The 27,874-nt window shown below is 35.6% G+C and overlaps 1 protein-coding gene across 1 annotated transcript in view; it reads left to right on the plus strand.

Annotated features, from left to right (window-relative positions):
- Positions 1–27,874, plus strand: part of LOC111044166 (transmembrane protein 94) — a 99,819-nt gene that overhangs the window by 37,917 nt on the left and 34,028 nt on the right. The window contains 5 exon segments of the mRNA XM_039435021.1: positions 3,302–3,537; positions 7,014–7,086; positions 7,088–7,274; positions 12,258–12,397; positions 14,208–14,356. Coding sequence (XP_039290955.1) covers positions 3,302–3,537; positions 7,014–7,086; positions 7,088–7,274; positions 12,258–12,397; positions 14,208–14,356 — 785 coding nt within the window.

The raw sequence follows: 27,874 nt of genomic DNA on the forward strand, positions 1-27,874 counted from the left end.
GAAACTCATAAGAATAGATAAGAATATCATAAGATAAGATAAGATACACATAAGATAAGAATATCATCTCCGGTGACCGGATTCAATAAAAGCTGTGGTTTTTGACAATTTTCCCATTAAGAAAAAATTTAATAAATGCTGAGTGACCTGGCTGGCTCAGGTCTGGTGCCAGAGTTTTCAGGTCGCACCTGATCAATTTCAGGACCTCTGATATGACTGTTTCTAGGCAGCTTGGACCGACGACTTGACGTTTCCACCCGAAACACGAGAATGGCTCGAGAAAAAATATCAAATATCTGACCTGGCTGAGATTCAAATCTAGGGCGTCTGTATTACAAAGCCAGCGTCTAAATTGTCTTGTGACTGAACTATTTATACTTATATTCTATCACTTCGAATTTGGTACTTATAAATATTACGGATGAAGCTCCAATAGTGTTACATGTTATCTACAGGTTGCTCCATTGAGGGAGTTGGTTAGTATTCAGCGATATTTAAATGGAAAAACTTGAAAAATAAATCTTATCCTGAAGCGTTTCCAATTGAAAATACTACCAATTTGATTATAACTGAATATTATTGATTAGTAGAAAGCTATATTATTTCTCTTGTAAATAGTAGATTGTCAAGTGAGAAGCATTACTCAGTGTATCTTTTCTTGTATTGTAATGATTAGATGAAACAAAAGTTTTCATGAATTGGAAAACCTGGAAAAACTTGGGAGATGAGCTTATGACGTTATTTTTTTATGAATAACGATTTGCCTCGGCTTGGCTTCAATCGGTAGAGCATGAGAATTAAATACTATAAAATCTGGTCGTGGTTTTCTAGGATACAATTTCACTAAAGTCTTAATAAGCTCATTCAGGAGCTCTCGCAATAATTTAATACTGATTATCAACAGATATATATGAGATTTATACTCTATGGTATTGGGGAGTAAAAATGAATGGTACACCATAAAAAATTTTATACATATATTGAATGAATAATTTAAAAAAAAAATCAGATCAATATAGAAAATATATAGAGCAACAATATACAATAAAACAGAACAAATCAAGATAAAATATCACAGATCAGTACACTTGTTTTTCAGTTCTATAGCACAAAACTTTACCATGTGCTTTTCAATTCATTGATAATATGCATTTATTTGCATGCAGCTTTGATATCAACTTGCTGTTGCTTGTTGATTTAGATAATCCCACTTTACATATTGTTTCCCAATTCAGAGAATGACAAATTGACAAATCAATGATTATAAAAATATTACTCTCTATGATTTCTAGTACACTTCTCACTAATAAATATATTTCTCAGGGTGTAAGATTCGGCACCTGATGGAATTAGATAAATCAATTTATCCAAAGTACCAGAGCTACATTATATTATTACAAATTGTATTATAAAATCAATGATTGGGTGAACGTTAGTATTATATAAGTTTAGAACTTAATATTCTTTTAATTGGTGTAGTTTTGATATAAATTGACTCATTCTTATTCAATAAGTATTTCTTATACCCTTTCAAGACTTGCGCAAGTTTGTATTAATTTCTTATATTTAAAACCTTTCCGACGAGCTATTTTATTTTTATTTCACTGAGGGCGCCCTAATTTTATTTCAACTATTTTTTCACTCACGTGCTGAATTTTTATAAGTTACTGGCGACGATCCGAAATTCCTGGAGTCCTGGATTGTTGGTGGCCGAAGTTGTCTCTTCCAAGGGATTAAATAAATATTTGTATGACTTTTGCTTTAAAACAGCATCACAAAGTCTTATAGAAAATTAATAATTAGATTAAAACTCTAAGTCTTTAAAATGTACAATGAAGGGTATTGTGCTCTACAAATTTTGGTGACATTCCATGGTGGTGTTTGGCAGGCAAGTGGGGCAAGTTCTACTTTTCTTTTCACAATTTTCATTTCCGACTTGCAAATTTACATAAAATTTGATTAATTTGCTACTACACCATTTAAAGGTTCAAATAGTTTGTGCCAATCTATTAAATTATTACTTATGTCACATATCTGATATTTTATCTGTCCTTGGGCCATATCCAATACATAAACTGAACAGTAAACATTTACAAAATCTTATCATTTTTAGAAATATATATAAACATTTGAATCGGCTCACTATTGCCGCCCATCGATTACTACCATTTGATTGGTTCATGCAAATTTTGTTACAGTATACATGCACCTACGAGCCTCCTACTTCCTTAATACATGAATTTATTTTTATTTTGGGTTTTAATACATTTTTTACAAGCAATACCATTTTATAATGTTATAGGTTGTTTCTCACTTTATAACAATTAGCCATGTGCTTTTTAGTTCCTCTAGTTGCATACCATTTAGTTACAATAAATTTCTGCAAGGTGTCTGGCTAGATTTTACGTTATGCGACTCGATCGATCATTATGTCCCGATCAATAGATATTTTACGCCTAACCTCAAATTTTCAATACTTTATATAATATTATATAAGTAGCAAATTATTCTATTGCTATTCGGCTGTTCTAATTTTAGCCAGATACCTGATTTATCTAATCTTTTAAAACGTTATCGCATTTGGCGATACTAGACTATTATTCCACTTCAGACCTATAAATTTCTTTCAAATAGGGATTTTGTTTACCCTTCAGATTTTGATACGTTACAAGCTCTAAATAACTTACGGAATCTGGCAAGTTTCCATTTAAAAATATATGTTCATTGTCATCCCTCAATAGATAGAAAAATTATATGAAACTGTAGCCCAAAATCATTTATTTTCGAGCATTAGTGAAGTAACAATATTGAGATTCATATTATAAAGTTAGCACTTGATTAACACTGGTATGCTATCCTTGTCTGTTTCAGACAAAGCAGATATCTGTATCCTTTTCGTAGTCCACCCCGTTGCCAACCGTTTGTAGATTATGGAGAGATATAATGAACTACTAAAATATTTCATCTGATTTATTGAAAGTCTATTATCAAATCATGGAAACATATTTTTCTTGGCGAATAAAAAATATAATTGAACATTATTAACAACAATCAACAATTTTATTGTTAATGTTATAACAGATGTACCGAATGACTTGAATCATAGCTTTCTAGTATAGAAGGTGGTGGATATATTAAACTTGGCAACTCTGAGTTCTATTATTCCCACTGGCTTTATAACTTGAATCTCACTGAATATGAGAAATTATCTCCAAGAATAATCCTCAATCAACTTAGTTGTTGTAAACTTCAGTCAAGCTCTCTTGTAGAAATTGTAATGAAAATTTATATTTGCTTCCAGGAGCCAGAATCGGTTCGTCAAGACATGCGTTTCGCGAAATCGCTGCCGCCCAGCACCAAGCTGAAGTTCCCGTTTCCGCACATGGTTGCGGTGATAGTGCGGGACCTGAGTGCGGCAGGGGGGTCTATGGGGAAGGGTCTCCAGCTGTTCAGTCAGGGCACTGCTGATATAGTTCTAGACTCCTGCACTCAGTACTGGGATGGAGATGACGTTTGTCGGCTGTCACCTGGTGATAGGTTAGTTAGGAAATTAGTTACTTAGTTCGTCAGTTAGTTACTTAGTTGCTTGGTTAATTCCTAAATTAGTTATCTATATAAATAAAAGCGAAATGGCACTCACTCACTGACTGACTCACTCACTCGCAGAACTAAAAATCTACCGGACCATAAACGTTCAAATTACTTACTCGCAGAACTAAAAATCTACCGGACCAAAAACGTTCAAATTTGGTAGGTATGTTCAGTTGGCCCTTTAGAGGCGCACTAAGAACGGATTTGGAAAAATTTCCAAAGATACGCCCAAAATCTGCGTTTTTCCAGCGTTTTTTAGCGTTTTCTCAACTTTATCGAGAACAAATGGACAGAAAATGTTCAAATTTAGTACAGAAGCTCAGCTAGGGTGTATTAATGTTGTGTTAGAAGGAATTTGCAATAACGTCAAAGATACGCCCAAAATTAGCGTTTTTCCAGCGTTTTTTTTGCGCTTTCTCAGCTTTATCAAGAACAAATGGACAGAAAATGTTCAAATTTAGTACAGAAGCTCAGCTAGGGTGTAATAATGTTGTGTTAGAAGGAATTTGAAATAACTGCAAAGATACGCCCAAAATGAGCGGTTTTTTGCGTTATCTCAGTTCTTTCATCAAGTAATAGACAGACAATGTTCAAATTTGGTACAGAGGTTTAGCTAGGGTCTAAAAATTTTGTGATGAGGTGACTTTAATATTTCATCAAAGATACGCCCAAAATCAGCGTTTTTGCAACGTTTTTCTCAGCTTTTCTGCGTTTTCTCAGTACTTTGACTTTCTGATGGAATGAAGCATGCTCAAATGAAAAAATGCAGGCGAGCCCGCTGATCTCACTTTTGGACGATCCAGTCGGAGGTCCAGGGGGCGGAGCCCCCTGGCTAGACAGATGTGGCGAGCGAAGCGAGCCTGACGGCTAGCTAGTTATATAGAAATTGTAAAAGAGTAGTCTGAACAACTGATGCTTTTCAATGTATTTTTCCCAGACGGACCCAGAAACTATACCATTATTTTGTAAGTTAGTTGCATAAGAATTGTAGAAAAGTAGTCTAAAGTGATGCTTTTCAATTAATTTTACCCAGTCGGACAGACAAATTATCCATACCATTGCTTCTTGTCGGAGTGTTCACACATTGGTAGAATGTTGAGAACCATGGAGAGATCACAATTCTTCAATGATTGTAATTTTCTTCTCATACCTTGGCGAGAGTCGTTGACTAAAATTGTCGGGGTCTGCTTCTGGGCCAGTCATAATCGCAGTCGTTGGACAATTTTTTATTTTGATTCATCCTATCTCCTGTGATCGAATATTAGAATGTAGTTTGAAGACTTCTTCTTAAGGTCGTATCCTATTATATTAAGCGAACAATTTCTGTATATTTTTATATCTGGTTATTTATGTTTAACGGATCTCAAAAACGGCTCTAACGATTTTCACGAAATTTGTAGCATAGTAGGTTTATGATATAAAAATTCGATTGCACTAGGTCTCATACCTGGTAAAACTCGCTGAAGGACATTAAAAGGATAATTCATCCTTGACTGAAACAGCTAAGGATAGTAAAAAAGTGAGTGAGCGAGTGAGTATGTGAAAAATCAAAATATCGCATAAATTCATAAGATGACATAAATATAGCCAGCTGTGAAATATAAACATGATCATTTTAGAGAATTATGTTCGTTTAGTTTAGTTTAGTTTACGTCATGTAATACTACATAATCAAGCAAAGCTTGGTAGTATATGACACGTCAAAAAGTATTGAGTACAATACTCAAAAAAAAAGTAATCATAAAATAGAGAAAATAGAAGAAAATCAGAACATAGGAAGTAGTTGAAAATATATGCTAGCAAAAAATTCCTGCACGCGCCAACAGTTGAAGCTTTCCTCTACACTGTACGGAGATGCATCGATCAATTTAGCTTTTATTGCATTCTTAAACCTTTTTGGGCTCTCAATACATTTTATTTCAATAGGAAGAGAGTTATAAGCTCTTAATCCGCTATAATGTGGCCCTTTCTCTAAGCTTGCGGTTCTGTGTTGCGGGTACTGAAGATGAACTATCTGGTTTCTAGTATTGTAACTACAATATGATGGATATGACTCTCTCTTAATATCTTCTCATTTTTCTTCGTCATAGTTGCAATTTCCAGGAAGTACAGTGCAGGAACTGTTAAAATTCTAAGTCTTCTGAAAGAGTTTTTACAAGATTCATCATAAGGCTTCAAGTTGTCGACAATTCTGAGGGCTTTTTTTTGCTTTTTGAAGACAGAATTGAGATTTTTTTTTCACTACCCCAGAACATTATGCTATATTGAATTATCGAAATTAAATAGCCATGGAAGACATTCAATAGTGTTCTGTTCCAACTACATTCTTCAGTACTTTCAAAGAGAAGCAGACACTTGAGAATTTGTTCAGAATGTGATCCACTTGAGACAGTTTCTGATTCTGACTCCCAAAAAGCAGACTTCATCCTGAACAATCTCATCCATCTTTTGGCTGATTGTGTCACTTATCTTACTGGTCTCATGCCTCACTTCTCAATTCCTCTTCATCATTAGTTGGAAGAAGTATCATATTCTATATAATTCGAGTCTTTAAACATAAATCCTCTATGGTGTAGTGGCTAGCATGTCAGCTTTCCAAGTCAGAGGTTCCAGGAATGGAAAACAGTTTTCAAGAGGTTTCCTTTTTTGTGTCACTTATCTTACTGGTCTCAGTCAACTTGAAATCCAATAATTTAGTTTTGTTTATATTCAAACAAAAACCATGTTTGTTTATCAATAAATAAGAATAACGAGCGAAGCTCGGTGCCCTGATATTTTGATTAAACTAGACACAAACTTAAAACTGAAGTTTGGAAAGTGTGAAGAACTCAGAAAACATCCTCTTATCAGCTTGCAAATGATTGTTTACTAATATTTCGAAGTACCCTTCTTCTGCTCTTTTTCTAAAAATATTATGCGTGCCCATTCGTTGTACACTTAAGCTGGGTTTACACCAAAGTTACGAACAAAATGTTAATAACATAATCCTTATAGATTCTATTAGATTGAACGATCATCATGTGTATGATAAGATATGTTCAATCTAATAGAATCTATAAGGATTAAGTTATTAACTTTGGTATAAACGCAGCTTTAGAATTTCCAAAATGTCTTTATCTTCTAATTATTCAACTGACAAATGGCTCAGTAAAATTTTATTCAACTCATCATTCAGTACTCCACTTGGCAACAGTCGAATTTCAACTAAATGCTAGTATAATAATCACTTCAGTGACGATGTCCACTGCAACGATTATCGCCGAACAATAATTATCACTCACCAATAATCGTTCAACGACTATCATTCCAGTCGCACCAGTGACAACGTACCTTTAGAGTTTACCCGTTTATGTTCATAATCTACAACTTCTTGATTATGCCTTGAGTATCTTCATAAATGATCGATTTCTATTTGTTTTCAGACGCAAAGTACAAGACTTCTACCAGCGCACCAGTTTGTCGGCCTACTGCACCGCCTTCGCCTACCGCCCCCTGTTCAGTGGCGCCGCCCCCGCAACTCTCCGCCATCTACATGGAGCTGCCCACCGACAGTCAGATGCTCTACAACCGGCACAACCATCTGCCTTTGGAGATGGCTGACCTTGACGGCATCGTTCAAGGTCACCCACAACAGCTGATCGGTGACGAGGCGGGAGCTGGTGGTGATGATCTCAATTCGCACGGTAATTCAAATTAATTCCACACTCATAAATACATATACATAACTCAAACAAAGCTCAACATGACAACACAATCCAATCAAAATGTAATAATAATAAACGGCAAGTGAAAAAACCACTGGCATAAGATGACTCTTGTTACAATTTTAATTAGAATTGAAATTAGTGTTAAATTAGTATTAAATAAGTACTAATCGCCTCTCGAGATGGCTGACGATTTCAATTCGCACGGTAATCAAATAATTGCGTCTTCATATCACAAATTCTTTTGTAATCAAATTATGCGTTTTCTGATCATAAATTCGTTGTAATCAAATTTTGCGTCTTCATATCACAAATTCGTTGTAATCAAATTATGCGTTTTCTGATCATAAATTCGTTGTAATCAAATTATGCGTTTTCTGATCATAAATTCGTTGTAATCAAATTTTGCGTCTTCATATCACAAATTCGTTGTAATCAAATAATTGCGTCTTCATATCACAAATTCGTTGTAATCAAATTATGCGTTTTCTGATCATAAATTCGTTGTAATCAAATTTTGCGTCTTCATATCACAAATTCGTTGTAATCAAATTTTGCGTCTTCATATCACAAATTCGTTGTAATCAAATTATGCGTTTTCTGATCATAAATTCGTTGTAATCAAATTTTGCGTCTTCATATCACAAATTCGTTGTAATCAAATTATGCGTTTTCTGATCATAAATTCGTTGTAATCAAATATTGCGTCTTCATATCACAAATTCGTTGTAATCAAATTATGCGTTTTCTGATCATAAATTCGTTGTAATCAAATTTTGCGTCTTCATATCACAAATTCGTTGTAATCAAATTTTGCGTCTTCATATCACAAATTCGTTGTAATCAAATTATGCGTTTTCATATCACAAATTCGTTGTAATCAAATTTTGCGTCTTCATATCACAAATTCGTTGTAATCAAATTTTGCGTCTTCATATCACAAATCGTTGTAATCAAATTTTGCGTCTTCATATCACAAATTCTTTTGTAATCAATTTTGCGTCTTCATATCACAAATTCGTTGTAATCAAATTTTGCGTCTTCATATCACAAATTCGTTGTAATCAAATTTTGCGTCTTCATATCACAAATTCGTTGTAATCAAATTTTGCATCTTCATATCACAAATTCTTTTGTAATCAAATTATGCGTTTTCTGATCATAAATTCGTTGTAATCAAATTATTCGTCTTCTGATTACAAAGTCGTTGTTCTGTTGATGTGGGGTACAATTTGTCTCGGTTGCACTGAAGTTTGTTGAAGTTTAACTGTGATTAACAGCTAATTGAAGACTTGACTATGATAAGATGCTAATTGAAGACGACTTCCGCTTCTCTGATTGGTTCTTGTGGCATTTAAACGTCAATTAACCGGGAACGCGCCAATCATGCTCCCCGTCAGCCGAGCTCCTTTCAAAACCTCTTTCGAGGGAATTGGTGACGGTCTACGGTCCCGACAACTAGTCCGCACCTAACCAGTAGGGGATTGGCTGTCGGGGAGACTCGTTGACGCCAGCGTGCAAGGGGCTTGGTTGTCATCACTGAACCCGACAACCTAGCTCCTCGCACGTTCACGTTTAAGTACCGGAGTTTCCGTGCCTAGTCATTCATTGCTTTTTGATATTACATTCTGAAAATGCTTGCCAATTCAATAAGATAAACATTTTCAAGTCAGTTGGATTCGGAAAGAGAAATAGGCTATTCCATTTCATTTTTGAAGTGATAGAAGTGACAACATTAACAAGCTTTTCTTCTAATAATCGAATTCATAGAATGTGTGAAACAGTGTCTGTGATTGTACTACTTCCCCGCCCGCTTCAAGCTGGTTTCAATGCCCGATAGGGGATCGACTGGCGGGGAGCTTGGTTGTCGGAGACGATCACGACAACCAGACCCCTCATATCTAGCAGGAATCGGCTGGCGGGGAGTTTGGTTGTCGTGAGCGTGTGAAGAGCTTGGTTGTCGCCGACAAGTAGTTCCAGTAGGGGATTAGCTGTCGGGGAGACTAGTTGACGGCAATGGTATATTTTGCCAGGGGATCGGTTGACGCCTGTGGTCAAAATTGCCAGGAGCTTCGTTGACGGGAAGACAGGTTGGCGACGACTCAATAATCACAATTTAACACATTCTCGTCTAACCGGGACTTTGGCTAGTAGTTGTAGTGAAATTCATTTTGAATTGTAAGAATTGGTTTAATGGAAAGCAATGATGTTTTTTTTACGAAAATCTGACAGTTTGAAATGGATTTTCTCCTCGTCTTCTCCTGGTTTTTACATCTCCCTCCTTCTCTCGTGTTCTTTTCCTCCATCTACATCTTTCTTTCATTTGTTTCTTCTTCTCCTCCTGTCTTATTATCTTCCTTCTCCTCTACATCCTCATTTACTTTTCTCTCTCCCTCCTGTCTACTCATCTTCCCCCTTCTCATTATCCGTCTTCTCTGCCTCCTCATATCTACTTTTATTTTCTATTTTCTACCTTCTTCTCTCCCCACCTCTTTCTCATCCTTCATTTCCTTCCTGTGTCTCTTATTTTTTCTCACGTCTTTTTTAATTTTTTTCCTCCTCGCTTTCTCCTTTCTTCTAGCAGATTTTCTTCTTTTTGTTCTTCATCCCCTTCTTCTCCTTCTTCATTAACCTCTCTCCGTATTTCATGAAATCAATTAAATTTAAAATCCTTCCAAGTGCCGATTGCACAAAAGCCGGCTAAATTTTAACCGTGATTAATTCCACGAGAACCAATCAGAGAAGTCGTCTTTTCAAAAACGCTTACTCTGGTTCGTAAAGTGTTAAACATGGTTAAAATTTAATCGCTTTTGTACAGCCGGGCCTAAGTGTGATACAATTAATAAATGATTATATTTTATTATTTATTTTATTATTCATTCATTGTACAATAGACTATCATCATAATATAATTTGTTATTATGACATTAGAGGAAAAAATAGGCTGAGCCTGTACTATTTCTCTCCAAAATTTTGATAGAATTTTATGTTGTTCAAAGTATTACGGTATATAGGTTAGTAATCACACACTGCTTCGTCACTAATTATTTTTTATTTATTTATTGATTTATTTGCAGATTCAATGTTTGATGATGAGGGGTACATTTGTCTCGGTTGCACTGAAGTTTGTTGAAGTTTAACTGTGATTAACAGCTAATTGAAGACTTGACTATGATAAGATGCTAATTGAAGACGACTTCCGCTTCTCTGATTGGTTCTTGTGGCATTTAAACGTCAATTAACCGGGAACGCGCCAATCATGCTCCCCGTCAGCCGAGCTCCTTTCAAAACCTCTTTCGAGGGAATTGGTTGACGGTCTACGGTCCCGACAACTAGTCCGCACCTAACCAGTAGGGGATTGGCTGTCGGGGAGACTCGTTGACGCCAGCGTGCAAGGGGCTTGGTTGTCATCACTGAACCCGACAACCTAGCTCCTCGCACGCTCACGTTTAAGTACCGGAGTTTCCGCGCCTAGTCATTCATTGCTTTTTGATATTACATTCTGAAAATGCTTGCCAATTCAATAAGATAAACATTTTCAAGTCAGTTGGATTCGGAAAGAGAAATAGGCTATTCCATTTCATTTTTGAAGTGATAGAAGTGACAACATTAACAAGCTTTTCTTCTAATAATCGAATTCATAGAATGTGTGAAACAGTGTCTGTGATTGTACTACTTCCCCGCCCGCTTCAAGCTGGTTTCAATGCCCGATAGGGGATCGACTGGCGGGGAGCTTGGTTGTCGGAGACGATCACGACAACCAGACCCCTCATATCTAGCAGGAATCGGCTGGCGGGGAGTTTGGTTGTCGTGAGCGTGTGAAGAGCTTGGTTGTCGCCGACAAGTAGTTCCAGTAGGGGATTAGCTGTCGGGGAGACTAGTTGACGGCAATGGTATATTTTGCCAGGGGATCGGTTGACGCCTGTGGTCAAAATTGCCAGGAGCTTCGTTGACGGGAAGACAGGTTGGCGACGACTCAATTAATCACAATTTAACACATTCTCGTCTAACCGGGACTTTGGCTAGTAGTTGTAGTGAAATTCATTTTGAATTGTAAGAATTGGTTTAATGGAAAGCAATGATGTTTTTTTTACGAAAATCTGACAGTTTGAAATGGATTTTCTCCTCGTCTTCTCCTGGTTTTTACATCTCCCTCCTTCTCTCGTGTTCTTTTCCTCCATCTACATCTTTCTTTCATTTGTTTCTTCTTCTCCTCCTGTCTTATTATCTTCCTTCTCCTCTACATCCTCATTTACTTTTCTCTCTCCCTCCTGTCTACTCATCTTCCCCCTTCTCATTATCCGTCTTCTCTGCCTCCTCATATCTACTTTTATTTTCTATTTTCTACCTTCTTCTCTCCCCACTCCTCTTTCTCATCCTTCATTTCCTTCCTGTGTCTCTTATTTTTTTCTCACGTCTTTTTTAATTTTTTTCCTCCTCGCTTTCTCCTTTCTTCTAGCAGATTTTCTTCTTTTTGTTCTTCATCCCCTTCTTCTCCTTCTTCATTAACCTCTCCTCCGTATTTTCATGAAATCAATTAAATTTAAAATCCTTCCAAGTGCCGATTGCACAAAAGCCGGCTAAATTTTAACCGTGATTAATTCCACGAGAACCAATCAGAGAAGTCGTCTTTTCAAAAACGCTTACTCTGGTTCTCGTAAAGTTAAACATGGTTAAAATTTAATCGGCTTTTGTACAGCCGGGCCTAAGTGTGATACAATTACTAATAATGATTATATTTTATTATTTATTTTATTTATTCATTCATTGTACAATAGACTATCATCATAATATAATTTGTTATTATGACATTAGAGGAAAAACTAGGCTGAGCCTGTACTATTTCTCTCCAAAAATTTTGATAGAATTTTTATGTTGTTCAAAGTATTACGGTATAAGGTTATGTAATCACACACTGCTTCGTCACTAATTATTTTTATTTATTTATTGATTTATTTGCAGATTCAATGTTTGATGATGAGGATGATGATGATTTAATGGAGGAGGCGGAAATCGATGACATCGAAGGCTGTTTCCAGCTACAGTGCAACCAGATCTTCATTGGAATGGTGACCATGCAGTACCAGGCACAAGCAGATATTGTAAGAAAATTATTCTATGTTTCCCACGTGTGTGTCATTATCTATATAATACTACTAGCAGGTAACCCGTGCTCCACAAGGGTCTTTTTTAAAACTTGACAAACTGAAAACTTGACCGAGTGGAATCTTGAAGAGTTTGAAATAGGCCTAGAACCATACTCGGTTAATTAAGAATCTATATGCAAAATTTCAAGTTAATTTCAGTCCAGACGTGATGATGCGTCAAACATAATATTTTCCTATCCCGTACGTGAAGCGAGTTCTTTCTTTTATTATAGTCATAGAGAAACAATAGCATAAGTAGATATCCCATGGTATAGGATGTTTATGTCGTAACTTTTTCTGTTATTTCAAGCCGATAGTCCACGTAGTTCTTTCCCATAAAGCTATGTGACGCTGGCAGTCTCTCAAATTGTGCCGTTCATACAATCACACCCGGCCAAAACAGTAAAAATCTACAATAATCGACAGTAATCGGCTTGAGATAACAGTAAAAGTTGCGACATAAACGCCCTATACCATGGGATATCTACTCACGCTATTGCTTCTTTATGTTATAATATAGATAAGTTGGTACTTCAACTATAGTACTTCAAGTTATAGTACTTCAACTTGGTACTAACATAATAAAGTGACAGAACTCAAATCTTTTTTAAAAGCATCCTCAACTTAATGCCAACCTGACAAAATTGGACTGGTTATTGAGTTACCAATTCAGTTACCAATTTTAACCATCTGTTTCAAGGAGGTAGTCTCTTTAGATTATAGTTCTATATTAGCATATTATGTTATGTACATTTCAATGATAATATATTCATGTCCCATGAAATAAATTTGAACATTAATTCTGAAAAATCTAGAAGGAAAATTTAAATTTGAGCTTTGAGGTGCACGAGATTGATATTAAACGAAAATACTAAGAAATTGTCAAAAACCACAGATTTATTGATAGTTGGAAAGACCGGTTTCGGTAGTTGCACTATTGTCAATCTCTAATAAACTAAATCTAAATACAAGAGCAGCAGAATTTATACTAGTAGGCGAGTACTGCTATTGGTCAAGGGCGTGAACGCCTACCATTGGCCCAGCTAGACAGTCTCCTCCCACTTAACGGTGTCACAAAATGGCGGCTTAAGCAACAGACTCGCCGCCATGATAACAACATTTACTTTCAGTACAAAATAACAAGTAAAAGATAATAAAACAAATATGTAAATAGAAAAACTATTGACTAATGTATGCTTACAATGTTATGATAAAACTAAATTTGTAGTGTTGTATTGGTTGAAATGAATCTGGTCATTTAAACTTTATTGGGAATTGTCCTTAATTACTATTGTTATTTCTAAAGCCTCTAGAATATTCAAAGATCTGCCTTTGTTATTAAATTGATATTTTTTAGAATCTATTTGCAAAATTTGAAGATCTAAATCATTTCTTTTTATGGGTGGCTCGTTGGAGTAAGTGATAACGCACTGGTCTAATAATCAAGAGAACCCGATTTCGAATCTCGACTGGGGCAAAAGTTTTGACCACAGCACAATCACATAGATACGGCCACCCCGTCTTTCGGAGAAGACGATAAGTCGTCGGCCCCGACTACCTAAAAAGTAGTCGTCATCTCTCATCATCATCCCTTTCACTCATCACCCACGCACTAGACTAAGAGCTTATGTGGGCATCACCCTCAGTATTGAAAAAAATTGTGTCTCCTCATATTCGTGGAATCAACGTGTTCTGTCATGTTATTACTCAGTATAATTTAAGTTTTTTTATGTTGTTGTGTATTATTGTATATTTTTTTCTCTAGGTCCAACTAATCGAACAGCTGGAGAGAGCCTGTATCAGGTTTGTTCACTTCAGCAAAGAGAATGAACTCAGATCGCGGGTTTTCTCAGAGAAGATGGGACTTGAAAGTGGATGGAATTGCCATATATCGCTCCTCAGTGAGAGATCAAGGTCAGACTTCACAGCCATATAGCACAACTGGTCCCCTGTTTCTATTCTAACTGATTTGCTTGAGGTAACATCAAATCTAACTTGTGTGATCCCCTTGATGTTGTTACAACTAAATTGTATAGTAAAACCTAGACTTGAAGTCTGTCGTGGGCTCGAATCCCACCACGTACATGGATGTCTGATCATATGTCTCAACCTTATAACATGCGTTACTCACGCACATACAGTAGTGACGAAGAGAATGGATTATTATGGTACGAACAGAACGGCCAGTTTGAGATGAAGATTTCAGCTTGCTAGCGTTCTTCTACATCCATATTCATTATATCATAGAGAAACAATAGCGTAAGTAGATATCCCATAGTATAGAGCGTTTATGACGCAACTTTTACTGTTAACTCAAGCCGATTATTGTCGATTAGTATAGATTTTTACTGTTTTGTTGGGGTGAGAGTGTATGAACGGCACAATATGAGAGACTACCAGCGTCACACAGCTCCAAGGGAAATCGTGGACTATCGGCTTGAGAAACAGTAAAAGTTGTGACATAAACGCCCTATACCATGGGATATCTACTTACGCTATTGTTTCTCTATGATTGTATCTATATTAATGACTCCAAATGTTTTTTATCATAGCACAGATGTTTTGTGGCATCGATCTACATCGCGACGTACTCGGTCTCTACGCACCTTAAGTAAAACTATTCAAAATTACACCATATTTATGTATTTTTCTGTAATAATTAATTTGAATCAGAAATGATAACCAATCCAGTTATCACAAACCGTATAACTACGAGTAGTTGTAACAGATTTCAAGTAAAATTAATAACTGATTTTTCAGCATATTGTATATTTTTCAGTACTACAATTTGGTTGTAACAACATGAAATCTTTGTTTTTAAGACTGTGCAAAGGCTGAAAATAAACTTTCTACTGGTGATATTTTTCAAAGGTTTTCGATTTGTTTATCATCAAGCTATTAAAATGAAAGAGTTTTCTCAAAAAACATTTTTTTCCGATCATTACTTTTTGAGATATGAGCGCTCAGTTAAAAATTTGGAACAGAATTTTTTGGTACATTTCAAATTCGGTAAGAGATAAATCAATGAGATTTAGAGGATAAATTTTTCATGGTATTGTTGATTGAATAAAACACAAATTTTCTAAAAATATCAATTTTAGAGAAAGTTATTCAATTTACTAAAAATGACCAAAAATAACTTGAGTTATTTATTCTCTAAATCTCATGGATTTATCTCTTACCGAATTTGAAATGTCCCAAAAATTCCAAAATTCTGTCCCAAAAATTTTAACTTTAGGCGCTCATATCTCAAAAAAAAATGATCGGAAAAAATGTTTCCCTGAGAAAACTTTTTCATTTTGATAGCTTGATGATACAAAAATCGAAAAACTGAAAAATATCACCAGTAGAAATTTTATTTTTATCCTTTGCACAGCCTTAATCAATGACCACAAAAATAAAATTATCTTTTTTCTTTGATTTTTCTGAAGTAACTCTTCTAATCATTACCTTGATATATGTTTTCCATCAACTTCCCCATGTATATTTCTCTTGTCACCAATACTAATAGTTTACAGGTTCCATATTTTTCTTATCTATTAATATCATTCATGAACTTGTCATTGAATCATCTTCACCATAAAAATCATTCATCTTCAGTAGAAAAATCATTCATTAAAACATTCAAATAACTTTCAATCTTCCATTCATTCATTATTTTAAAAAATATCAAATCATTTCTGCATTTAACACTCAACTTCAAGGACTCTCATACCATCTCTTTGTTCATTCAAATCAAAACCGAAGATCGAAATCTTAGTAGCAGACAATTGAGGAAAAACAGCAAAAAATTCGCGGTTGGTATGAAAATTTTCAAATAAATACTTCTCAATGTTTATCAACTTTTTGATGTTTCCTTTGTAAGGTCTTTCAATGGCTAATGTTCTTCAAATTTTTATACTTGTTTTTTGATGGAATTTCAATGGACTATCGCATGTTCATGTCTAGAACTTCTTCTATTTTTGATGTTGTATCTTCCTGTTCCTGAGAAATTTTGAATGTGATAATTTTTGATGATTCATAAGAATAATTACCTTGAATCATTCTCTTGCCACCAAGAACCCATTAAACGTTTTCTTGGTGTTTCAAATTCATGTTTTCATGTTTGTTATATTTCTTGTAGAATCCGTTCTTCCAAATAATTAATTTTTGTATATTTTTTCAAATTCGTGTTAAATTTATGTTTTGTAATGTGGCATGATTTTTCAATGTGGCTCTCTCTCTCTCTCTCTCTTTCTCTATTTTGAACTTGAAATGTATACATACAATGTCTAATCCATTCGTGGAAATGTTTATTCATAAGCATGGATGTATCATTCATGTTTTAGATAATATAAATCATGAGCTTATACAACATATCATTTATTGCCATATTACCTAAAACGTTTTAATTCTTGTAAATAAAAAATTCTCAGCTCAAAATCCCATAACTCGATTAATATTTCTTCCTCAAAATAAAGAATGCATTTCAAGCTATTCGTGTCCAAACGTATCCCATTGCTACTCTCCAACATGTTTGTAATAACTCCTATTTTCTGTCTTTAACTGTTTTGTCTTAGTATTGTACAGTTTTCTTTGATTATTCCTTACTGTTTTTGTTTGTCTTCTAACATTTTTAGTGTTTTTTAGCATTTTACTTAGTTTTTATTAGATTAGTTTAATTTTTGTGTTTTGATTTTCAAAGCCAGATCAATGAAAATATTATTGAAGTCTTGATTTTTTTAAATCTTTACAATGTCATTTTCTCTCAATGATACTCTTTGAATAATTATTGCAGACATTATTTTATTTGTAAAATGTTTTCAATTTGCCATGCAAATAAATTGATTTCATGTTGAAGATGACTTTTAATCGTTATGCAAAAGTCATTTTTTGTTGTAAAATTGTCTCCAAGCATTCGTTTATAGTTAAAATTTGATAAAATTTAATAAAATTGTCCTCATTTCCAGTTCGTTTTCAATGATCTGGACTAGACTTTCATATATGTAGTATTTTGTTTATTTTCTTAGGTTATTTTTTGTTTTTGTTTTGTTTAGTAGAAAGGCCCTATTACTCTATAGAAGAATTTTTGAATTCCAACTGTGATATAACATTTTAGTTTATAGTACCTGCCAAATTGATTTGAATTTATGTATTTTTATACGGTATTTATATTTATTAAAGTTTTACTCTGTACTTGACAATTTCTGTGTAAATTTATGTTTGACAAGATCTTATATTCATGTATATGAATCTATGGATCAAATAAATGAATTATTATTATTATTCCCTGACGTATCCAAGATACTTTTCCATCCTATTTCTTCAAACACTGATTAATATGATAGTATTTGCTACTCGAACATTTTTGAATTAGTTTTTGTTGTTTCCTAGATCCACATTACAATTTGATTTTTTCCCCATCAATAATATTTTTCCACCTATATGCATTTTTATTTTTCACTATATAGGGACACTTATTTCTCCTAACTCTTATTACTTTCCAACAGTAGATAGCCTAATTATTCATGTGATCTAACGGGTGTTTTATTAAGGATGCAACCTAGAGTTACAAGACAAAATTTATCGCACTACATATTAGCATACAAGGGTTTTTCATGACATGGTGCACTGATAGGTGCAGTTAACTTCCTAGTCTTTTTAGCTTTAAAGCTAGTCGTTTTAGGTTATTGCAAGAAACAATTTAATTGTTAATTGTTCAATAACTTCCGCAGTTGACTTTGTTGGCAGGTGATTTAGCCTCTTATTATCTCCCACACCATCAGTTGTAAGAAATTTAGGGCCGGTTTCCGAGCTCGGGATCTATAAGTTCTGGACTTACAGAGTCCAGGACTGAAATAAGCTCTCGGGTCTAAATTGACTTTCTGAGTCACGATTTTATCTTCTAAACTCCGGAGTCTATCAAGTTCTCGACTTATTTGAGTCCAGGACTTTAACGCAGTAAACATGAGGGAAATTCACAATATTTACTGTTGTATTGTTGGTATTATAGCAAAACGGAAACAGCTGATTACAGCGGGACAATTCAAATGAGCATGCTCTCCAAAATATTTTGTAAAAATACGTTTCGATTTCTTTGTAGGCCTATTCAAAGCAAAACCTTTGAAAGGTGAATGAATAAACATTTTATTCTACTTTATGCTATTATTGATCATTGATCCTAACCAGTGATTTTGGAATAAAAATTTCATTAGGCTATTGAGTTTGAAAACGTATTTGTTTTGAAAAAACTGGAGAAATAATTTATTATTATTAATATGTTGAATATGACATTGATTAATAACATTCAGATTGGAATATAAATTCCAAGGCAATCCTTGTATTATTTCGCTTGAACATTTTTAGGTTATGTCAGAGTCGTAAAATGAGGTTAGTTTTTTACAAATAATTCTGATACAATTATATTCTAAAATGAACTTGCAAACTATAAATTATGAATCTAGATGTACTAATCCAAATAATTTAGGTATTCCATGACATTTGGCTTTTGGTCTACTCCAAAACAATAACTGAATTGTGTTTGCTCAGTTAAGTCTAGAACTTGAATTTAAACCCTACCCACGTCGAGGGTTTAAAATCACGCTGTTTTAAGTCCTGGACTTTACGATTTTTGATAAATCCTTGACTCAGAAAGAGGCGAGAATCTAATTCAAGTCCTGGACTTATAAGCCCTTCACTCAGAAAGCGAAATTATAAACTCCAGGGTTTAACATGATCTCTAAACTCTAGAGTCTATTTAAGTCCTCAACTACGTTAACGCTCTGACTCGGAAAGCCAATTTTCTGACTCCAGAGTTTAAAGCCAGTTAAAGTCGAGAACTTAGCTAAATCCCGAGCTCGGAAACCGACCCTTATTGATTAACCGCATTGTTGTCGATTTAGAAACTGCAGTGTGGGGAAAACCCTATTCATAACTTATCTTCAGCAGATTTGTAAGATCTATAAACCATATAAGTTTGTAAAATAAACACGCTTCCATCCTTGGCAAAACAATTTCTGTAACAAAAAGACAGCTAAAACAGCGCTAATAAAATTAGCTCTCTTCAACTAAATATTGCTTTAAATAGACTGGTCTATAGACTCTTGCCAACATAGAATTTTGGGGACCTATAATTCACCTATGTACCGTATGAATAATATTTTCTTGAATTTAGGATTTCATCCTTAATGAAACATCCATATATGTGTCCACCCATATGTGTGTTATTATATGGTGAGATCCAGGTTATAATGGCAGTATATGATTAACATTGGTTTTGCTATCCTTGTCTATCGTTAGACAAAGCAGATGTGCTATCCTTCTCTACCTTTTCATCGTTGCCAGATAGTACTTCAACAATGTATAAATTATTGTATTTGTAAGATTTTTATTGTAAAGGAGACATATTTGGGGAAACCCGTTGTCTCCATTGTGAATAAATAAATAAATTTACTAAATTAACGCCCTCCAGACGGCACTTTGCCATGGAGGAAAAAACCGACGATAAATGTTATAATTGATTTCTTTTGTATTGAAATTATTGTGGAATTGAATAAAGGCCATTTTACTATTACTAGTAAATTAACGAAATATCTAATCTCAATTATGAAAATTTATGATTCAATCATTGAAAAGTATATTTTCTTGATGCATAAAATATAATTGACTCGCTTACCCGGCGAACTTCGTACTGCCAAAAAGTCAATGTATCTCATGTCACACTTGACTTTATTTGGTGAATGATTAAATTTATCTGACAATCAATATTTTTATTTACATCTCAATACGGACTCCCTATGTGCTTAAAACAACCGTTTTAATACCAGTAAACAATTGTATCACAGAGTGACGTGTTTATTACAGCTGTTAAGTTCATATGCTAAATCATATTATCACAACATTATCGTGAATAATGATGATCTTCCCGTTCTACGTTAGCCGCTCGGCCGACAATTTCGAAAACATAAGTCTGTAAAATGGATTAATATTCAATTATTATTAGCCCCCCTATTGAAATTTCTGGTCAAAAACCATCCCCAATATTCACACAACATATTCTCAAAGTTTCATGCCGTTCTGTCAAGTAGTTTTTGAATCTATAGGGAACAAACAAACTAACACACAAACAGACATATATAGAGATTATTTTAAACAAGAATGAACAGTTGATATTACATAAGATATACTGGTGTCAGCTATCCTCTATAGAAGGCAGAGAATCGGCAACACTGTTCTCCTATTTTTCTTCACTGCCATTATAACGTGGACCTCACTATACATCTCTATGTTTTCTTATAATAGTAGCTACCTATTTAATATTATAATATCTATATCTGTGTCTATCCTTGTTTGTTGAGTACTTCACCGTAGTCAACGTAGTGAATATAATTTATTATTATCTCTATGTTATCCTATAACAGTAGCTACCTATCTATATAATCTCGCTATATCTGTGTGTTATTCTGTCTCCTCTATGATTAATGAGTACGTTCTGTGTACAGTAAATTGTTCCAGTTCCAATCGTAAATTGTTCCATCACTAGTGACTAGTGCAAAATGTTCCCATGTAACGCCATTTCAAAATCGTTGGTTCAAGCTTTTGGCGCGCACATATAAAGTTGATTTACACAAAAATTTGTTGTTTACTAGCTGCGTGAATGAAGAAAGGGTGTTTTACAAACTTACCGTCTAGAACAGTGTGTGGATAGCCCAAATTACATACGAGAGCAGAGGACTGTCGATAAATTTAAAAGAGCAAAATATTGAATGATAATATGCTAGAATAAAGAGAGCAATAATTAATAGATTGAATGTAGTAAGTAATATTTTCAGCATTAAATTTATACCAGAAGTGACTTATTTGGTTACTCACCAGCAAGTAGTTTTCTTCAAATACTAAATACCAACTTACTCCAGGAATTGGAATTAGGTTTGTGGCAGGACAAGACGGAGTCGGGAAAAGGTGTTGGCTTCTCTTGTACATCTGCTACCCCTATCCGATGTATGTTAATTCTGGCATCAATTTAATTACTGATCAGTCCGAAAATTGCTTGGAAGATAACTTTACTATATTGACTATTACTTTACACTGCTGTACAATTCTAAGTCCGATCGCACTAGTTGAATATTTCAATATATATATTCACAAATAACAAGGAAAAACTGTACTTTTCCCCAACTTGGGACAGTTAATATATCGATAATAATTTTAACACAACGACGAACGTGTAAAATTTAATTTCAACGGCAACAATCGAAAAAACAGCCACGATCCTGTTTTTTCTCCGTCCGACACGAGCTGGCGACTTCAAGTGACGATTATGCGATAGAAATATCTAAATACTAACTTATCCGCTAGGGCGCAGCAGCTGCCGGCCTCGCCAACTACCGCGAGACTTAAAACTAATTTAAAACTAGACTTAATCTAAATACGCTAAAGGGCGTCACCATTCCCCCCACCCTGAAATGTAGTTTTCAGCCACGACTTTGGCCCAAAACTAGACAAAACAAAACAAACCGAAAGAAAAATAAGACGACAAAAGAAAAATGCTAACACAAAAAAAAACGAACAATAATTCTTATCCTAAGAATTATTGTGTGGGCAATGGAAACAATTTGGTGGCAGGACGTTTGAAACGACCAGTAGCTAAACGTACTACTGCCACACGTATGACACCATCGGCTCCAGGAAACACTTCCTCAATGATTCCTAGAGGCCACTTCAATGGGGGTAGATTAGGCTGATCCACTATCACAACCGTTCCAACAGTGAGAGGAGGTGATGACTTGGACCACTTTCCACGTACTTGTAATTCATGGAGATACTCCTTTCTCCACCTATTCCAAAACGATTGAACAAGCTGGTCGATGAGTTCGTAACGAGTGAGACGATTGACGGGAATGTCGGTCACATCCTTCATTGGAAAAGCCGTCAACGGTGTCAACTTCAAAAAATGAGCCGGAGTTAAGGCGAGAGGTTCGTTCGGATCCTCGCTCAAAGGGCACAATGGCCGAGAGTTCAACACCGCCTCCACTTGAACCAACGCAGTATTCATCTCCTCATAGGTCAATAATTGATCGCCAATCACCTTTATCAAATGCGACTTGACCGATTTTATGTTGGCTTCCCAAATTCCACCGAAATTTGGGGAAGCAGCGGGAATGAATTTCCAATCCACTCGATAATCAGCCAGCTCATTAGTAATTGTATTTTGAAATTCCGACGAATCCAATAATTTCGCTAACTGTACCAGCTGTGCATGCGCACCAACGAAATTTGTACCATTATCGGAATAAATTACATGGCAAGGTCCGCGTCGAGATAAAAATCGGCGAAATGCTGAAAGAAACATCGGTGTAGATAAATCAGAAACCAATTCTATGTGCACAGCCTTTGTTGACATACAAACAAATAGACAAATGTATGCTTTGAGGATGAGTGGATTTCTGCGTCGAGCCATTGTGATGCGTACAGGCCCACCGTAATCAACTCCACACTGTCCAAACGGTTTACTCTGGAGTACCCTGCATGCAGGCAAATCACCCATTTTGGGAGGTGTTACGCTAGGCCAACATCGGAAACACCTATTGCATTTTTGAATACGACTCCGAATGACCACACGAGCAGAAAATATCCAGAACCTCTGTCTTATTAACGACATTAATAGACGAGGACCAGCATGACAATTTTTTCGATGATAATGATCGACAAGAAGGGTGATGAAAGGATCACTCTTAGGCAAGACAATAGGGTGACAGCTGTCAAAATCCATGTCTGAGTTCGGCAAACGACCACCAACTCGAATTAACTCCTTGTCTATAAACGGTGACAAACGCTGAAATTTGGGGGCACAATCTTCACCCTTTTTTAGTTGAACAAGCTCACGTGAAAAATGAATTCTCTGTACGACTCTACACAAATATCTCTCCGCCACATCGAATTCCAGTTCACCTGCTTTCGGCAATATTCGCACTGCCTTCAATACTAGTATCATGATACGAAGCAAACGTTGATAGTCAGAGCATTTCTCAATCAAATTATATATTACATTATCTGAAACACTTTCAGATTGAACAACCGTGACAACATTTGAAGATTTCATTTCAGGTGGACACTCTATTTCTTCAATTTCAAATTTTACAGGCCAGTGATTTTCCTCCATAGTCAACCAGTGGGGTCCTGTCCACCATGTCTCGTGATTAATGAGATCCATTGGTTTAAGACCACGCGATAAACAATCGGCGGGATTTTCCTCACCAGAAACATGCATCCAACAATCGATGCGTGAGTTTTGAATTTTCAAGACTCGATTAGCCACGAACGTTTGCCAACGCGACGGCGAACCTCTTATCCAATGGAGAACAGTTGAGTCCGACAAAGCGACAACTCGGACGATTTTACAACGAAGTTCGAGGACAGAGAGGGTAGCTTCAAGTAGATTGACTAGGAGAAGAGCAGCGCACAATTCCAATCTCGGTATTGATAGATTTTTACTTGGTGCAACCTTTGATTTTCCACACAGCAGCGTTACTGTTGAAGAACTACCATCTTATTCCTGTGATTTCAAATAGATCACAGCTCCATAGCCAGACTGACTTGCATCGCAAAAACAAATTAATGTAATCTTGGAACCAACAAATACTCCTAAGTGACGAGGAATGGACAAATTCGACAAAGATTGAAATTCTGTTTGACATATCTCCCACTGAGATGCAATAGAATCAGGCGGTTTTTCATCCCAATCTGAACCAATACGCCATAATTCTTTTATAAGACATTTCAAAAACAACGTGAGAGGAGCCACTAGTCCTAGAGGATCATAGATTCGCGCCACAGCGGATAATATATTCCGTTTTGTGGCAATAGAGTGACCCTGTGAGACGAAAAAACGAAACGAATCGGAAAATGGTTGCCACTCTAGACCTAATATGGCTAATGAATTTTCGATATTGAATTCTTTGGACAACAAGGACCTTTCACTATCATTGAGACTTGTCATCAGCTCCTCCGAATTTGACGCAAACTTAGTCAATTCAAATCCACCAGCTTTAAACAGCTCTTTGGCCTGACTACACAATTTTTTCGCGTCACTTACAGAAGGGACAGACGTTACCAAATCGTCCATGAACATATCTGTAGGAATGCGAGCTTTAGCATCCGGAAAATTATCGCCTTCCCTCTCAACCAACTCATGGATAGTTCTCAAAGCCAAGTACGGAGAGGAAGTGATACCAAATACGACACAATTTATTTCATAGGTTTCAACAGGATCGTCTACCGAAAATCTCCATAACACCCGCTGAAATTCACGGCAAGATTCACTCACAAATATTTGACGATACATCTGTTTCAAATCACCTGTCACTCCAATTGCAAAAAGACGAAAATTCAATAGCAACACGAAAATGTTCGTCTGTAACTTCTGACCAGCATGGAGAATCGAATTCAATGACAAACCAGTCGTAGTTTTAGCGCTTGCATCATAAACGATTCTTACAGGTGTAGTAGTACTACGAGCCTTCACGATTGCGTGGTGAGGAATATAATACCCCTGTTTATTTTCCTGATCCTCAATCAAGGTCATGTGCCCTTGGCGCAAATAATCCAACATTATTTCGTGGTATGCGATCTTAATATCTTCGGAGCGAGCGAGACGATTTTCCAAATTTGTCAATCTCCGTTTAGCCATAGAATATGAATCACCCAAACAATCAGCTGATTTTTCAAACGGCAAGGATACCACGAATCGACCTGATTCCAAACGACGAACAGACGAACGAAAATTATTTTCACAATCCAACTCGGCAGGTGTAAGATCATTCCCCGATTTAGGACAATCTTCAACCTCCCAAAACCTCTGTACTAGGTCATTCAAAGGTGGACTAGAGACGAGCAAACAATTATTGAATTGTTTATTTTGTGACGAGTTCAAAACTGGGGCTCGACCCATAACAATAAAACCCAGTTTACTGTCAACTAATTTGACTGAACCTACCTCTTGATGAGATTGGTAATTATTGATAAGATCGGGAAAGAATTCGGCACCCAAAATACCATCCAATTTTCCAGGGATGAAAAATTTATCATCCGCCAATTTCAATGATTTCAAGTAGGACAACTTAGACACATCAACTTCACGAGATGGTAATCTGTCAAGTATTTTTTCAACTACCAACGCATCAACAGCAAACGAAAATGTAGTGTCAGCGTGAGAACGAATTGTGAACGACGCTCGACCTTGAACCTTACTTGATTGACCGCCAAACCCAGTGACAGTTGAATAGACAGGTTTAATATACAAGCCTAGCTGACGACACGCACGAGAAGTTACAAAATTCTTCTCACTACCAGAGTCGATAAGAAATCGCAGGGGACATTCTTGCCCTCTCTTATTTCTGATCAGAACGATAGCAGTAGACAATAAAACAATAGTTTTATCATTTTCAGACTCATTGTTTACCAATTTAGTACTACAACAACTAACACCACTCTCTTCAGATTGATTTTTGAAATCGAAATGTAACAACGTATGATGTGAATTTTTGCATTGAGTACAGGAAGCATTGCTTTTACACTCACGAGCTGAGTGACCTCCCACTAAACATTTTAGACAATAAGACTTCTCTTTTATGAGACGAAATCTATTCCATGGCGAGAGTTTCAAAAATGACTCACAATCTGTCAACTTATGTTTACTCCCCTTACAGCTTATACAATGAGATTTTCCCCGACTATCACTAGGAATTTTATCTCCTGACTGAATTGCGAAATTCTTAGAGTTTGATGAGCCCTTTAACGCTTTTCCACTATGAAAACTATCACCCTTATTTTTATCAATCGACAATGATCGAACTTGTTTTTCAATGAAACTTACAAAGTCTTTATAAGTGGGCTCCTCTTTATCTCTATGAGATGATTCAAATTCTCTACGAGTTACAGTATCAAGAATTCTCAAACCAAAATGTAAGAATATAGCATCGTCAAGCCCATTATTTTTCAATCTTTTTACAGCAGTAACAGAGTTACAAAATCGGTCTAATACCGAAGTCAAACCTTCCCTGCTTTCTACTTTAAGCCCTTTGAATTGAAAAATCTCATCGAAATAGGTTTCCAACTGAGCTCTTGGATTATTATAGCGATTAACTAAAGCATTCCAAATAATACTATAGTTAGCAGCTACGGTAGGGAGATGCCTACAAATATTGGATGCTTCACCTGTAAGTTTTGATGTTAAATATTGAATTTTTTGTTGGTCAGACAATGCTTTATTTTCATGAACGAGATTTTTGAATAACTCATAAAAGACAGCCCATTCGGACTGACGACCACTAAATTTCGCTAACTCAATTTTCGGTAATAGTAATTCATTTGACACAGTAGTAGGTGAGGTTGTCGGTGCCGATTGCACTTCGACAGTAGGCGCTGAATTAATTTTTTGAAGAAGTTCAGCTGTTTCATATATTTTCGCTACCATAACCAAGTAACTGTCATTGAATGCTGGATTGAATTGATCATTCAAACTTAATTCTAATTCATTGATAAGAAGTTCAGTTTTTTCATATTCAATAACAGTATTTGGAATCAATCTATGCAATGTGAGGAATTGACTAGCAACTTTTTTATTAGTTCCTACATCCTTAACTAAATCATAACATCTTTGAACTCTTGAAAATAGCTGAGTTAATTTTGCTTTATTTATTCGCAATGATACCTCAGTTGGCGAAGCCAGCTTCGGCTCATTGGAAGCAGTTTCCATTGTAATTCAGTTTAATTTTTCAATAGAATAGAAAACGATTCGATGAACAAGTTATTATTACAACTGGACAAAACAGATAACTTATCTGAAACAAACAAGTCCATTGTATTGCGATAATGCGATAAGCATTGCTTGAACGCAAGGCTAGCAACTGTGCTGAATGAAAGGAGTCGACAATCGCTGACATGCAGCTTTCTCTAACAAGAAAATAATTGTACAATACGGACTCAGAATTGTAACGCAAAATAATTCTAGCATGAAAAAAAATACAAATTCGAAACAATTGGGTTCATATCCGAGTCCGGCAGGAACATAATGGATAGCCCAAATTACAAACGAGAGCAGAGGACTGTCGATAAATTTAAAGAGCAAAATATTGAATGATAATATGCTAGAATAAAGAGAGCAATAATTAATAGATTGAATGTAGTAAGTAATATTTTCAGCATTAAATTTATACCAGAAGTGACTTATTTGGTTACTCACCAGCAAGTAGTTTTCTTCAAATACTAAATACCAACTTACTCCAGGAATTGGAATTAGGTTTGTGGCAGGACAAGACGGAGTCGGGAAAAGGTGTTGGCTTCTCTTGTACATCTGCTACCCCTATCCGATGTATGTTAATTCTGGCATCAATTTAATTACTGATCAGTCCGAAAATTGCTTGGAAGATAACTTTACTATATTGACTATTACTT

The sequence above is a fragment of the Nilaparvata lugens genome, chromosome 8, assembly GCF_014356525.2.
Source record: "Nilaparvata lugens isolate BPH chromosome 8, ASM1435652v1, whole genome shotgun sequence".
Classification (NCBI taxonomy): domain Eukaryota; kingdom Metazoa; phylum Arthropoda; class Insecta; order Hemiptera; family Delphacidae; genus Nilaparvata; species Nilaparvata lugens.